Source organism: Trachinotus anak, unplaced genomic scaffold (assembly GCF_046630095.1).
Source record: "Trachinotus anak isolate AG129_WGS33_773 ecotype Australia unplaced genomic scaffold, CSIRO_AGI_Tana_v1 ptg000025l, whole genome shotgun sequence".
NCBI classification, from domain to species: domain Eukaryota; kingdom Metazoa; phylum Chordata; class Actinopteri; order Carangiformes; family Carangidae; genus Trachinotus; species Trachinotus anak.
In genome coordinates, this window is record NW_027273876.1 from 4648600 (window position 1) to 4665231 (window position 16632).

At 42.1% G+C, this 16632-nt stretch overlaps 1 protein-coding gene across 5 annotated transcripts; it reads right to left on the bottom strand.

Annotated features, from left to right (window-relative positions):
• Window positions 1-345: 345 nt before the first annotated feature.
• On the bottom strand, window positions 346-16632 carry qki2 (QKI, KH domain containing, RNA binding 2). 5 transcript variants are annotated; one of them, XM_071462475.1, is made up of 9 exons: window positions 16015-16302; window positions 13214-13362; window positions 11893-12009; window positions 8292-8435; window positions 6974-7061; window positions 6458-6742; window positions 5260-5283; window positions 4507-4584; window positions 2010-2501 (listed from the first exon to the last, which is right to left on the bottom strand). In XM_071462475.1, exons 1-9 carry the CDS (start codon window positions 16154-16156, stop codon window positions 2479-2481), a joined length of 1050 nt encoding a protein of 349 aa, XP_071318576.1. In that variant the 5' UTR covers window positions 16157-16302; the 3' UTR covers window positions 2010-2478. The 5 variants fall into 5 exon arrangements, with proteins under 5 accessions (XP_071318578.1, XP_071318579.1, XP_071318576.1 ...); XM_071462476.1 differs by having other exon boundaries at window positions 2338-2501; window positions 4507-4581; XM_071462477.1 differs by lacking the exon at window positions 5260-5283 and having other exon boundaries at window positions 346-2501; window positions 16015-16584.

Sequence of the window (16632 nt, forward strand, 5' to 3'; positions counted from 1 at the left end):
CTAGTCCTCCAGACCTGAAACTCCCCTCCTTTTTTTTTTTTTTCTGTTATACATGCGCATGCCTCTGAGGAACCATGGTGAGCTGGGTGTGTTTTGTTCTCTCTTATTACACACATCAACGTCTGCAATGTCCACTTAAAAAGCAGAGGAAGATAGAGAGCAAAAGAAAGAACATTAAAAAAAAAAGAAGTGGGGGGGAAAACATGTTGTGGCCTTTTCCCTGCATTTTGTCTGAAGTATCTGCTGTTTTCTTTCTGTCCCTCAGTCTGAGGAGTGTTTGGTGATTAGTATGCAGAAAGGAAGCTGATTTGCATAATTAAGTGCTACAGAGAAAAAGCAACAAAGTTTGTTAGTTTTACAACTATGAGTTTAATAGTGTACAAAGAGTTATTCCTGCTCAGAATAATTTAAAAGTTAAAAGTTCATTGTTCAACACATATCTTTCTTTTTGTTTTTCATTGTTTTTAGACACACATGTATTTTTTTTTTTTAAGGAATCCAAAGCAGAGACAGATACCATTAAAGTGGTTAATAATCACAGAAGTGGTAACAGTTAGTAACCTACACTTGGCACTGAAGAGTAGATTAATGTTGTACTACACTGTTAATTGTCACACTTATAGTATACAAAAGGCACAGAAGGCAAGCAATGCTGATCTCAAAGGCTCAAGTTAATACAGAGAACATCAGACTCCAGTTTCTCAGGACATTGAGAATGACTAATGACACATGAAGGATATAGGTTATATTCATCAAATTATTCTACATAATAAGGCATAATGTTCTTATCTGAAAAGGTCATTTAATGTTATTTTCATGTACAAAATGAAATATAAAAATACATTATAAACTTGTTACAGATGTTACGACTCCATGATTTTTTTTTTTTTTAAGTCAAGGCATCAGCTGGTTTCGTGTATGTAAAAGTATATCACACCCTCTGAAAAAGTGGATACACATATGTATGGACGACTTCATCTCCAATAAAACAATCAACCAAACAAAAAAAACCAAACAAACAAACAAAAAAAAAACATGAACTGTAACACTGTTCTCTCGAGGCATCCAAAACCTCGCATAAACATCTCAGACACTGTTGCTGGAGCTTCAATACTGCATTGCACTTCCAATTCAAATGAGCCACTGTTTTTTTGGCAATGAATTGAAAAAGAGTTTTGGATGTAAAGCCGTAAAATGACGACACGTGTGACACATTTCCAGCCGTCATAATTAATCTGCATAAACCCAAGTAACATCGTTTCATGCTGGGCACAAAGCCGTGGTGTAGTGATAAGATTTAGGTGTAACATTGTTCCATCGCGCTCAATAAATAAAGGCACTGTTGTTCAAGCTCGCACAATACTGTAGTGTGAAAAAAGGCAAAGGCATCGCTGTGTAAAAGTCCTCCAGATTCAGACAAAAGAAGTGCAACCTTCCCTCTGCATGTGTGTGTATCTGTACTGTACAAGCTTGGCATTTACTGTGTATATGTGTCGACTCAGTATCCGGATGCTTTACCTTTTCAGAAACACTCAGAGATACTTTGGCATTTTGGATTTCCAGTTTGTAATTTTTCCTCACTGAGCACCTGTCGCTTTTTGGGGAAAAAGGTTCCACGCTGGCATTTTGCTCAACTGAACAATGGCTTCTTCTAAGTATTCTTCAAAGATGGCGCATGCACTTTAAAAAAAAAAACAAAAAAAACACGAAAAACAAAAAAAATATGACATTTTAACCACATCACTGGAACCACACGTTGGTGTTACATTTTGAGGGAAAGCGGGTTAATATTATTTTAACAATAATTATAATGTGTCATAAAGAAATGAATGTATGTTGGGCCATGAAAGAAGCGATCCCTTTAAAGTGTGTCTTAAAGTTTCCCGTGTTAAGTGAGAGGTGCCTGTTGAGGAAAAATACTACTACAAAATATCAACATATCTTTCAGTTTAGTGTTCATGGAGGGTTTCTGTGGCAGATAAGTACAATTACCATCATTATCAGTATAGTTACCATGTTATTAATAGAGTCTTTATTATTGCGTCGCATAGACTGAGGGTAGGGCAGCTCAGAGAAACAGTTTGGCACAGCTAGGGATTAGTTTAGGAGCCCTTCACCAGTTTGGGGCCCGTCCTCAGTAAAGTCTAGTCTGGTCTTGGATGGCAATAACTCATACAGATTGGGATTTCGACTGTCGGATGGTTACAAAAAAATCACAGACTGGCTTTGGAGTTTTGTACGGAAGGCACGTTTGGTAAAGTTTAGGTTAGGACTTGGTGATGGGCGGGGTCCTGAGGTTTATTCCCATGATCGCTGTCGTCTGGTTGGTTGGTTAGACAGAAGCAGCCGGGTTGTTCCCAATGTGCTGGTCTCTGGTTGGCTGAGCTGGGGGAGTGGCGGGGCCGTGGGCCAATGAGCACGCCAGCGGGCAGAGATGGGTGGGTCATCAGTGGGCGGAAATGTCAGAAGGTCAAGGGGTCATGGGTTAGTTGCCGTGGCAGCTAGAGTTAGACGGACAGAGACGGACAGACATGGAAAGGAAACAAAAAGGGCACATAAAAGGGGACATAAAAAGAAAAAAGATAGAAGAGAGATTAGTGTCAGCTAGTGGCGTCAGGATGACAACAAGGCAGATCTACTGCAGTCACACAGCATGAGGGGTATTACACAAGAGTCGCACAGCACCTTCATGAGCCCCTCCATAACCATTCACAAGGGCTTACATCAGCCACCAGGTGTTGACATAAGGAATGGCTGGTTAGCGACGCTCACTCGTGCTCATGAAGGTGTTTGCAGGGTTAAGTTGTAGCAGATACTCCTCCTGTCGCGTGACTGCCGCTATAGTGATACTACTCATGCTAGCTGGGCTACTTCTAGCACAGACAGACAGTGAAACCATGGACAGAGAGGGAGACAGCATGGTTTCATGTGGGTGAGAGAGTGACCTTTATGTCCAAAGAAAAGTGTCTGGGCCTCAGAAATACTTTCGCTTACTGACAAGTGGAGGTATTTAGCAGCAGGCATAAGATCTTGGTGATTAACAGTTGTGATTAACTGATTATTGATTATGGTTTGATCTATTTGCTATGAAGTATTAGAAGAGCACCTAATGACTACAGTAAGCAAAGAGGCACCATAAGAGACAGCAATGAGAGGTTAAGAGATGGTGATTTTAGAGGGACTTAAGAAACAATTTAACAATAGACAGACTAACTACAAGAATTTAGAGGCTTTGGTTTTCTTTAGAGATTTTTTTCAATAGTCATCTTTATTGCCTTTTAGTGTTTTTTGTCCATCGTGTACAACAAGAGCACCACTGCTCACACACACACACACATATATTGTAGCTAGCTAGTCCATTTCTATTGCATAAAACAGTCACGAGGCCTGTGAATCGAGAAGGTCACCTCATCTTAAATACACAGAGTATAACACTGCCTTCATTGCCACCTTCGTGGTGACTAAAACAGTAGTAGCTACACACTTTGAATAAAGTTTGAAGTTTACATGGAGACACTTCATCTATAAAAAGCATACCATAAAAACAAAAATAAAAATTTACAAACTAAAAAAACTAAAAAAAAAAAAAAAAATACTACAAGTATTTCCAAGCGATTTTGTTCCATAAGCTTCATATAAGCACTTAAATCCTTAAAATCCCTATATACAAATTTATTTTGCAGCTAAATACATGGTAACAGCACCACTCTGGCTAGGAAATATATGAAAGATGTAAACAGCCCCAATGATAAAGTCCAGTGGGCGACTGATAAGACCACAAACAACAGTATTTCATACAAAAGAGCTCGTAACACAGACTTCAGTAGTTATCACGCTGTGTTTTAGTAGTAAAAACCAAAGATCATATTGAATTTAATGACCCTCAGAAAAAGACAACCACTGTTACTTTTAAGTGTCATATAGTCATTGGGCACAACACAGGATTTAATCAATAATAATAAAAAAAAAAAAAAAAAAAACATTTGTGGAAATCTACTGGAATGAAGTTGGGTATAAATAAATGTTCCCACAGTATTTGCAGGGTCAAAAGTAGTGATGAGGAGATAAACAACAACAAAAAAAATAAAGTTTCTGAGAGAGAGAGAGAGAGAGAGAGAGGACTCCAGAGTCACAAGGACCGAGTCACATGAATGGAGCGGCCCATTCTAATTGAGAGGGTCCCGGCCCGCAAGCCGTCCAGTTTATCTAACAGGCGAGCAAAGATAACCGCTGCAGCTGTCACCCCTAACATGGTTCCTCCCACTCTGCTCAATTATTTCACTTTCACTGCAACAAATACTGTTTCACATTTTGCACTGACGCCGCTTCAGCGTGTGACCTTTTTGCGCCTGATACAGTTATTTATTTATTTTTTTTATGTTTTTTTAGGCATGCCGTATTACAGACGCATGTAAACTGAAATTGGTCCATTGGTCTGCATGCACGCACACTAACACACACACTCACATACACATACACATTAAAGTGGCTGGTGAGCTAACTAACCTCTGTCTGTGGTCACTACCCTTTGGTAAGGATGGATTCTCTTGTCGTGGCGTCGTACCTTAGTGGTCATGGCACCTGCTAACAGCCATTGACATCGCCAAAACAGAACACAGAAGGTTACTCATCAGAAAGACATCAAACAGTCCACCCATGGCACCAACATCAGTGAAACCAGGAATTTACAAAGTGTTCAAGGCTGAAGGTGAAAAATAAGCAAAAACATCTCACTTCTAAGAGACAGGATTTTTTTTTTTTTTCTTTTGTTGTTTTGTGGTCTTCTGATTTCTAAGGAAAATATGAATCCAAACCACTAATCTCTGACTACGCTTCACTAGTAGTTTCAACATCAGCTGTAAGTAAAGTCACTCTATAGCTCTGTGATCAAAATAAGCTTTAACATATATTAAATCACAAACAGCAGCACTAAAATAGCTACGGGTTCACTAAAAAAAGTGTTAAAATTACAAGCGGAAGCTGAACTATTAAAAAAAGTTAAGTAGCTGTCACACCACAACACTAGTCTGCTAATACAAAGAGGAAATTAACAGGAATGGACACTTGACTACAGAATGACTGTCGAGGAATCTGTCGTCCTAAAGTATGAGCAAACTCTGAGTGTTTGCTCTGTAAGTATATGTGTGTGTGGAGGGGGGGGGAGAGGGATAGATTTTGGGGGGGGGGTCTCTGCAAGCCAGTCCGTGTGTGTGCTAGGAAGGGTTGCTATCGCTTAGCCTTTGGTTGGGAAAGCCATACCTGCAAAAACACAGGGAGAGGAGACTGTTAGGCCAGCAATGAGCTTCTGCATGCATCTGTACATGTTGTGGATGTATTACAAGAGCTGGATACAGCAGCCAATTAGTTCAATAATAATGGCCTTGAGATCTGCTGTTGGTCCTGGTCTAAATGTTTGGGTTTTGGGTTGGGTTGAGGTTTTGTTGGGTAAAAGTTCAGACTTAAATCTGGATCAGGTTTGTTAATTAAAAAAAAAAGTGATTTAATATTCATTCATGATACTGGAAACAGTATTTTAACAAGATGACCCCACCCCACATGATTGTCACCTATCAGGACAAAACTCAAAACCCATTCTCAGGTCATGTGACTGCAACTGAGCAAAGTCCATCTGCTGAGAAACACAGTGAAACTTAGCCATGGAAAAAGTTTGAGTTTGGATTTGTATTCGAGTTCATAAATGTCCAGCCCATAAAAATATGTATGTTTAAATATCCACCTCAAAGCCTGTGAATATGCTATAGGTATGTTGAGATTACAGATGGTAGGGTCCAAAAGTCTGAGACCACTTTCCCATAATGAGAAGAAAGACATGTTTAAAAAATGAGAAATAAATATAAATATATAGAATTTTTTAAAAAGAATAACTATAATAAACTTGCATATGTGAATTAAATATATATTGCTAACATGGATTCTTGCAACATATATATAAATATATATAAATTAATCAGGTATCTTTAGTATATGCACATATAGAAATTTCACTATATATTTAACTTATATCTTCAACATCTCAATATAGTCTATATGTGATGATAATATATCCCCTTATATGCAACATCACACACATATATATATATATATGTCATATATTATGTTTCATGGGGCCTCGGGTCTTTTTTTAGGCACATGTGGCTCAAAAAGCCCTGTGAACGCCATAATAAAACATGTGTGGATACCAATTATTACTCTGTGTATTCTGAAAATGAAAACCGCAAAGATTCAGTATTATAATATATATAATGTAGATTAGAAAAGCTATTTTTTTGTGAGTGATGTCTCCTCAGTGTAAAGTGAATGGGACAAGAGGGCGTGGCCGGGAAAAGTTTTTTGGCGTATGTGCCTTGTGAGCAACTCTCATTGGAGCTCAGTATCCAGTTCTCACAATACATCCATTGACCACGTATGAAAGTGATAAACTTCTAAATTCACATACCTAATACTCCGGTCGAGTCAATTGGGTATTCCAATATGGAGGGCGTGAGTGTGTAGGGATACTCGTAGGGTGTGTAGATGATTCCAGATTCGGGCCCTTGCTGCACCAGCGCCGGGTGCGGATTGCCTCCCGGCACGAGGGTGGAGCTCTGGATCTGACGAATCAGAGGCATGATGGTCGGCGTGGTGACGGGGGCGGGGTTGCGCAGGGTGGGAGGCAGGACGGGCGTCGGGCCTGTGATGATCCGAGGCGCCTGAGGGGTCCCTAGCGGGAAGGCGGCGGTGGCTGCGCGGCACACAAACGCACAATATTGCAAGTGTGTGCACACCCACACGCGAGCGCACACACAAAGCGAACACACGTACAATAGACAGGGAAGAAGAGGAGAGGACAAACAGACCATTTAACAGGAGGAACAGAGGCATTGTTCATATATACAGTGGACTCCTGTAACAAGACCCCTCCTTTGTCACCCACCAACCCTCCTCCACATGTTAACTGTGATGTCATCCTTACGCGTCTTGACATTGGCGTCTCTGTAGGTCCCATTGAGAATGGCCAGCTCCATCAGCTGCATTTTCTTCAGGTTGTCCTCCCCCTCAGCCTGCACACCAACACATGCAAGCACAGCAGCACAGCGCGGTCATTCAGCCGTTTTCACAAGCGAATGAATCGACTTTTGTGAGCGTCTGGTCAAAAAGTCAGGAAATGTTACAGTATGCAGAAACTAATTCTGATTCAGTTTAAATGTTTTCAAAAACGAAAGACATCTGTTGGTTTTTGTTTTTTTTTTTGCTCTTGTTTTTACATCGTCTGCAGAGGAGACGACCAGACCTTGACACACAGCCGCTCCACCACACAGGACAGATTCAGTGTCAAACACGCTAGCTTCTTAGCTCCAGTTACAGCTTGGTGAGAAGCTTGACTGATTTACAGTTGAAGAGCAAGGTCGGCCGGGTTAAACTAACACATATCATTAACTTTAGCTGCCCCACACACACTCACACACTCGCACAAACACAGATTAACAGGTGTTTGAGCTCCTGATTGCCTATAGACATTTCTCACATACGATACCGTGCTGTGGTTAGAGCAGGAAGTGGCGGCTGATTGCTGCAATAGAAATCCCCCTGCTGGTCTTTTCAGCCTGTTTCTATTGTTGTAAATAATGCAGGGGACAAAAAAAGGAAAGAGCCTTGTGATTTCAAAATATGTGCTTCTGTGCTTATGTCAAACAGGGGATAATTTAGAGGGTGGAAGCCCCCCCTGTCTGTGTGCCCATGTCTGTGCAATGTTCCTTCCCATTTCTTATTTGTCATTATTTTTATGTACGTATGTGAGTCTGTAGGGGGGAGGTAGGTGGGCCGGAGAATGTGAGAAATGTTGAGGAGTGCAATCAAAATGTCCTCTTGTGCGGACAACAAGACAAGGAGAAAAAAAAAAACCCAGGGAGAAAAAGGAATACTGTAGCCAGTAGTTGGGAATGAAGTGAGTTGTGAACAAGTGAAAGGAGTGATGGAGTGGGGAGAACGAGTGAACAGACTCTCCATTCATTCCCTCAGCCTTTCAAACAACCCGGGGTTACCATGGAAACCCCTTTATGTGTGTACCCTAATTACCCTAACTCCTTACACGTACTCTCTCATACACACAGAGACACACAAAAACACAAAAAAGACACAAACACACACTTTTTGGACTGACAATCCCCTCCCCCCTTCCATGCATACCAACACAGTGAACCCTCATCCAGTCACACACAGTTTTTCCATCAGGCCGTAATATCTGACGCCAGACGGGGGGTTGGTTTTTTTTTTTTCGGACCGATACTCACAGCAGGCACGAGAAGCTTCTTGACCTCGTTGATGGCCCGCTGGAGTTTGATCTTGGCCCGGTTGTGTGTGTCCTCCACCGTGATCAGGACGTGCAGGTCCTCGCTCAGGTGCTCCCAGTTGGGCTTCCCTCGGTTCATCTCCTCCTGGAACATACAAACGGTTTATAAACTCAGTCTGTGTGCACCGCCCGAGCTCGGTCCATTACTGCAGAGACAAAACAGGATTTCACTCTTCTTCTGTTTCTGGCTCCGTTCGTGGATCGGCCTCCAGCTACACACAAACACAAACACACACACACACACAACGCTCAAGGTCGTGTAACGCAGCTTTGGGACCAAAGACCATGTTGCCCTAAAGCGCTTACACAAGTTTGGTATTTCATTTTATTGAAGGTTCTGCACTCAGATGTTTTCTGTAACATTTTCCCAAATCACACCATTTTTTTTTGTTTGTTTTGTTTTTTTTATCTCAACTTTATCAAAACAGAAGAAGCAGAAAGGATTTGTCAGCTAATTGATATTCTGTTGCTGATACAATGACAATGACACCATTAATAATTGTTTACTAAGTCATTATCAAGTAAAAATACCACACACAGACGTTATTACTGTTTATACTTGTTGGTCTCCTTCCCTGTTATTCATAAAATGAAGCGGCTGTAATTGTCTGTTTTGGATAACCTTGTGTTCAAAATAGTTATAAAAATAAATACCAAACAGAAGCTGGATTAGCTGCTTTCCTCTGTTTCAGGTCGATGTAATTTGTTCATCAGATAAATTAAGCAATCTGAAGACAGTCTATGGGCTTGGCAAACTTGTGACAGGGATTTGTTTTTATTTTTAGCCACACTAACTCCAGGGAACGGCGATGTCAGTCCGCCGCTTTGGTCCAGACTGAAATACGACGACTAATTTTGAATGGATTGCCATAAAAGCTTGTACAGTCATTTGTTTTCCCCAGAGGATGAATCCTAACAACTGTGGTGATCCTCTGACCTGACGATGACTTAGTTAGTTCTCAGTTAAATTTCTCAACAACATTCGGACGGATTGCCATGACGTTCATTAATGTCATTATACTTAGTGCTAATCAGTAAATATTGGCAGGGCGAACATGAACCGCTGGATATCAGTATTAGCAGTGTCATCGCTGATGTTAGCATTTAGCTCAAAGCACTGCTACGCTAACAGAATAGTTTGACAGTTTGAGGAATTCGCTGATTTACTTTGGTGGTGAAAATGAAATGAGAAGACTGATAAACATGAAGATACAGTCAGGAGGCAGTTAGCTTATCTTAGCCTAGCTTAGCATAAAGACTGTAACCAGCTAACCTGCCCCGTGAGTATGAAATCCATCTAATAGCATGTCTAAGGCTCATAAATTAACACATTACATGTTGTTTGTTTAATCTGTAAAAAATGTTGGTGGGTGTGTGGGGGTGTTGGTCCCAGAGATTTGAACTCTCTCTATCTCTTTATTTATTTGTCACACAACTAGACTGTCACGCCTCCGCCCTCCCTATGACCGTCGGCTTTTCACCCCAACTTCGAGTGTGGACCTTCAGAACAACCACTCAAACAAACACTCTGAATTTCCAACGTGGACGGACACCAAGTCTTGACCCGACCTTTATGTGCTGGAAATATTTCTTGGCTGGTTGCAGTGACTTCCTGGCCAGGCTAGCGGTTACCCTTTGCTCCCAGTCTTGATGCTAAGCTAACTGCAGCTTTATACTTAAGAAGAAAGAGTTTAAGTGCATTTTCCAAAACTATTCCTTTAAGCACAGCCTCGCAGAGCCGCTAACAACCAGATGTTAATGAAATAACTTTTAAGCAGCTCAGTGAAAAACTGAAATTACAAATCTTTGTATCTGCTGTGCTGGGAGGTTGTATTCTCTGAGGATGTTTGGTCAAGTGAGATGTATCATTTTGAAGAACACTAAAAGTCAACATCTTTCTCTCCTCTCCCCCTGTTGCCTCCCACTGTGTCTCTGTTTTCCTTCCTCTCTGTCTCTGTGTGTGTCTGTATATGTGTGTGTGTGTGTCTCTTGCTCTCTGAGGGGCGTGCGGGGTAGGGAATGTTCTGGAGAGAGAGAGAGAGAGAGAGAGAGAGAGAGGGGGGTGGTGGAGGAATGCTGGACTTGCTCCACCTGCCGTTTGGAAAGCTTGAGCCGACTCCGTCCAACAGCAGACACCAGGGGAGAGGAAGGGAGGACAGATGGACTGAACACCAGGACAGGAGAGAAAAACTGTGCAGCAAAAACTCAGTGTTGGAGAAGGATAGATAGATAGACAGACAGATAGATAGATAGATAGACAGACAGACAGATAGATAGACAGACAGACAGACAGACAGATAGACAGATAGATAGATAGATAGATAGATAGATAGATAGATAGATAGATAGATAGATAGATAAAAGTGTGGACTGAGACCATCCAAATACTAATGAACCTCAATCTCTCCATTACTTGCTTTGTTTTTTTTCTTGCATGTGTGAGATTTTGATTTTAAACCCATGAAACATTTGGTAAAAAGCACTTTTTGGTATCTGTGGACTTCGGGCTGCAGCATGTTTTTACAGGTTTCTACAAATCACATCACAGCTGAACATTTTCAGAAGCAAATCAAAGTTATTTTAACATTTCTGAGCTGATATTTCCTGTCCTGCAGGGCCGCTGTTGGATTGTACTGATGTGAAAGCTGCTGAAAGTCTTCTCTCACGCATCCAAACATCATGTCCTCGTTTATTTCATGTTTTTTTCAGTGTTGTTATCGCTGAGTGGTAATGTGTCTCGAAATAAGCTCAATTTATAGCACATGAAGAATGTAACGTTGACAAGAATTGCACATAATGTTCAGTCCGATGGATCAAGTTGAATGGAAACAAATGAAAGCCTGGATGTGCAGAAGAAACGTTTAAAGGAATAGTTTGAAGTTTTGTGAAATATGCTTATTTTGGTTTCGTGCTAGTTAAATGAGAAGATAAATGCCTCTCCCATGTCTGTACAGTAAATAGGAAGCTACAGCCAGTTGCCAGTTAGTTAGCTTAGCATAAAGACTGGAAACAGGGGGAAAGAGCTGGACAGGAGACAGGATCCACCTTCTAGCAGCTGAAGCTCAATAAATAACCCCTTATATCTTATTTGTTTAATTCAAACCAAAAGGAAAATTAAGCGTAAAATGAGAAATTGTGTTTTTATGGGTTTATGTGCCAGACTGTTTCCTGGGAAGTTGTCAGGCAACCAGCACAGACGTGTTTTTTTCTTTTGGACAAATTAAACAAACCTGATGTAGCGTTTTAATTTGTGAGCTTTAGAGGTGCTAGTGGGTGGATTTTGTTATCTTTGGACAAAAGCTATCTGTTTCCCTGTTGCCAATCTTTATGCTGAGCTAAGCTCATCAACTGCATCTAATTCTTGGCAAATTATAGAATAAGCTCATTTCCCAAAATGTCAAACTGTTCCTTTAAATAAATGTTATGTGAACATACAAAAACATTCCTGAGAGTCACGTAAAGAAAGCAGATTTAACAAGACAACGACAAGATGAGATGCATGTATGTTGTGTGTTTGCGGGTGCGTTTCTTGGTGTGTGTACCTTCTTCTTGTCTCTCATGGAGCCCTTTCCTCGCACCATTATCTTGCAGCCGGTTTCTGCCTCCAGTTGTTTGGCTGTCAGGCCACGTGGGCCCAGGATCCTCCCAACAAAGTTGAACTACGCAAAAGAGCAAAACACACAGATTAAAAATATACAAGGCCCGAAGACACATTTTACACCACACACATTCACACATTCACACACAAACTGTCTTTGTATTGTGTGTTTGTATTTACATGTGCTGCGAGTGAGTGTGGCTTTGAGGTTTGTGCGTCTGTGATGTGTCTGTGTTACTAGGAGAGACAAAAATAGCTCATTATATGGGTGCTGGCTGGTGCTGGTGGCATGACAGGACAGCGCCGTTCTCCTAACCTTATCTGTCACTAGGACTGAGTGATTAACTAGACAGCTGCCCCTGTGTGTGTGTGTGTGTGTGTGTGTGTGTGTGTGTTTCTTCACCACTGCCCCTCTGTTTTTGTCTTACACTCCTCTCATAACATTTGTCCAGCCTCCTCCTCTTGCACTTCTCACTGAGTTTAACCGAATGTTCACTTCAAAGAGTTACAACATATTCTAGGATGACCCTTGTCTCCCTACCAACACTCGCAAATCCAGACAGAGGAACTGCTCTCTAAATTTAACCCTGATCTCAACTGTTTTCCAGAGCACTCCTGTATCTGTGTGTGTGTGTGTGTGTGTGTCCTGTTAGCCTCCTGTCATGTGAGTGAGGACAGCCTGTCATTGTACTCGGTGATTGGCGAGCTGATGCATGGAGAAAATCATGTGAGCCATTCAATTTGGATCAACGCAGCTCATATTGAAGTGCTTAACCGTACTTGGCGTGAGCAGCGATGTGCTGGATGGGGGAGTCTCCTCGCTGCAGCACACTTGAATTCATGTTTGGGAGAAGAAACTTAATCTACCTTTTTAAGCTCCTATAAATATTTATAGTGTAAACCTGAGGCTGAAAATTAGATGACAGTGAGAGTTTAAATGAAATTACTGCCTTTTTAAGTAAACAAAGGTTGTCTTAATCTGAATCTTAATTATTAGTGTCTTTTTATCTTATTGGAAACAGTGGCCGAGAGAATCATTACTGATCAATTTTAAGTCTAGATGACATCACTGGGTGTGAGCACAGATGTTTTCAGGGTGAAATCAGCTCTTAGATAAAATGTAAAGCAAAAAGTCCCCTGTGATTAAAGGGAACACTGACTTTTCTGGCCCCGTTTCTGTAGCTATGAGGAGATAAAGTGACAACAACGAAAAGTAAACAGAGACTCTTCCAAAAAGGTCAAAGGTCACGGATTTGTCCACTCACGTCAGGGTACTCTTTGACAGGCACGTAGAGCTTCTCCTGCAGCTGAGCCACGGGGCCGATAGCTTCGGGAAGCTCCTCCATGTCCCGCCCGTTGAACATGCCGCCGTTCAGCGTGTCGTTGTACATGTCCTTGCGTACCCTGCCGATTTCTTGGGAAGACAGAGGGACAAAAAGTTAAGCTGAGCGAACTGAACCGAGGACGTCCGGTCACATTTCTTTTGTGACCTTCCATTTTTTTTAGGAAGATGACTCACTGTTACCAGAGTTACAGGAGGCGCAGAATGTGACAGTCGGACGGACAGACAGGCAGACAGACAGGCAGTCAGACAGACAGGCAGACAGACAGACAGGCAGTCAGACAGGCAGTCAGGGAGACAGTCACAAGCATTCTGCACCACAATGTAGAATCTAACCACTGAATGCTTTGCAATCAGGCCTCCTCTATTACTGACAATTTCTCTCTTTCTGTTACCTTCTCCAGCAGTGTTTGACACACACACACACACACACACACACACACACACACACACACACACACACACACACTGTTCCCCTTTCACTCTGCAAATAATGCGAGAGAAAAACACACATGTCAGTGGATGTCACAATGACCTACTCTACCCAGCTGTGTTTTTGAAGTTGCAGCACAGTTGCAGACAGCAACGATTACTTTTATTATCAACAAATCTCTAGACCTGTAGATTTGCTAAATAATGTCTATAACCAGAGTCCTTGCTGACATTTTCAAGTGTCTTGTTTTGTGCGACCAACAGTCCAAAGATTATCAGTTTATAATGATGTAAAACAGAGAATCTGCTAATTCTCACACTGGAGAATCTGCAACCAGAAAACTGCTGCAGTTTTTGCTGAAATTAATCCATAATCAAAATAGCTGCCTCTTAATTTTCTTGATCTACAAATTGATCATTCAAGTAATTGCTGCAGCTCTAGAAAACATAGAAATATATTCGGGATCGTTAATTTGTAATTATCAGAAGTAATGGCTGAAATTTGCTAAAAAAAAACCCAAACATAATCAACTAATTTTAGTATTAAGATCAATTTCTTAAAAGGTGGAACTTTTTGGCTTAGGTTTGGTGCAGAAGCAACATCATAAATGAGACTATGTCTGCCTGTCTGTTTGTTTAGGGTTGTCTCAATGACCAATGCTCGTCTCTGATGCCTGTGTAATGACACGCTAGCACAATAATAACTGACTACTGCACCACACAAACACAAACGCAACACATGCACACAGGCCCCTGGTTTCAACTCTCACACACACACAGAATAACTGCCTTGAGGCACAAATATCATCTGACCTAAGCAGGCTGACAGCCATGTCTCCCTGCTCTGAGAGTGATAAGTCTGACCATAATAACTACAGTAGGACACTATAATTACAGCCACAGCTACAGTGACAACGACGCTCCTCTAATAACCTATTCTGACCTGTTGCAGACCAAAAGTGACAATTAAAAAAACACACACACAAACGCAACAGAAATCTGCGCAGACGAGCAGGGCTTTTGTCACAGTCCTGAGTTAAAACAGGGAGCAACCGGCTGGAGGAAACGAGAAGTGAAAGAAGAACAAGAGACTTGAAGGAGAGAAAGATAAAGGGGGGAGCTGTGACGGGCCTTATCTTAACACTTCAACTTGTTGTAGGTTTATATATAGGCCAAAGAAACATGCACCATGAGAGAATGTGTGACTGGCAGGCTTTCTTATTACCCTGCACAAAGTTTTTTGGTACAGAGCCCTTATGCCTGAGTGCCCTGTCCGCATAACTCAGGCGGAAGATACAGCCAGGCTGAAAATGGGCATGGTACAAAGCCTTTCCCTCTGACCGTGGGTGTCACAGTATCATGTGTGAGGGATGAATACGCTCTGCCGTCAGTCTTCAGCGTGAGCACAGCCAGAGATGTTAAGCTGACCCGTTTGTCAGGCCGCAGAGGTCGTCTGGTATGAGAACAACCTTGCTGCGTCATGAGACTTGTCACAGAGCACAAAGTCGGGACCTCAGTGATCCTGATGTGCAGCAACAGCAGCGACGAGAGGCTTTGATCGCTTATAACAACTGTTAGAGAGTGACGCTCAAAAAGGGGACACAAGTGACAAAGTAATAAATAAAATAAAATGGAGAAAGTGCTGGGATTCTTGTTTACGCCTTTTAGAGCTGTTTCAAAGCTGCTTGAAAAAAATGTTGGTCATCAACAAGTGCGGTGCATTGATCAGCTGTGCAGACAGCGTGTCTTTGGAGGCTGTTAGCAGCTTCAGATCAAATATTTTACGCCGTGACATGCTCTCGTTCCTGCTCAGGGATGGGCTGCAGCATTCACATAAGCCTGCGCATTAGGTCACTGGGAAAGACTAACAACTGTCTGTTTGTTCCCATCAGCAACTGACTGTGTGTGTGTGTGTGTGAGAGAGAGAGAGAGAGAGAGAGAGAGAGAGAGAGGTCTTTTGGTGTGTGTGACAGAGATTGTGCTCATCTGCTGCTCTCACCAAATTAAAACTGTGACTCCAGGGAATTTACAAATCCTACACCCACATATATATTTTTTTTATTTTTTTTTAAACATTTCTTTGCTCTGTGAACCCTAAAATACAATGCAAGTGTTGGACAATTTATCATTAGCATCTCTCAGTGTTGGCTGGGGTCACATTTCTGTCACGTCTCCCTGGAGCCAGTGAGCAACTCCTGCAGTTTAATGACTATTCAATAAAGTGAGTCAATGACAATAATTTCAATTAACACTAAAACTCAGCGTTTGCAGCCAAAGGAGAAGGTTTGTTACCTTCATCCAGCAGCCGCTCCAGATGCGTGAAGATGCCGCTGAAGTTGGGCAGGGAGCTCATCACCTTCCTGTCGTTCATCAGCTGCATGAGATAGTCCGGGTTGGACTTGGGTCTCTCCTTCACCTCTGTCTCCCCGACCATGGCTTTCTGCTTCAACAGCACTTCCTAAGTCGAAAAACTTATAGGGAAATAAAAAAAAAAAAAAAAAAAAAAAAAAAAAAAACACACACACACACCCCAGATAAAAAAATAAAATAAGATAAAATAAAAACACCCCAGGGGCTTCCACCCGCTGCCCGCCTCTGTAGCAGGCGGATAAAACTCAGATCTCTGCCCCGGTTAAAGCGACTGTCCCTCGGTTAAGGCTGCGTTTGAGAGCCCTCTCCTCTTCCAAAGGTCCCCCCCCCTCTGTCCGGCTCTCTCTCTCTCTCTCTCCAGACTTTGAAAAAAGTTCCTCTATGGGGGGAGTTTGCCTCTGTTCGGCCACACTTTCACCGGCTCCGCGCACTTCTTCAGCGGCTACAGCTCGACCCTCTGACGGCGTCCTCCGCCCCGGCTGCTCCGCCTGTGTCCGCCCTGTGTGTCGGTATTTCTGCAGCGGGGATCGACTCCCGGTC

Bases quoted from the DNA above. Each gene is read 5' to 3' on its own strand.
- qki2 (XM_071462475.1), bottom strand. From the start codon at position 16,156: ATGGTCGGGGAGACAGAGGTGAAGGAGAGACCCAAGTCCAACCCGGAC. The intron at 12,010-13,213 runs GTGAGTGGACAA...TCTTTTGCGTAG, and splicing joins CTGTCAAAGAGTACCCTGAC to TTCAACTTTGTTGGGAGGAT. The intron at 7,062-8,291 runs GTGAGTATCGGT...GTTGGTGTGCAG, and splicing joins AGAAGCTTCTCGTGCCTGCT to GCTGAGGGGGAGGACAACCT.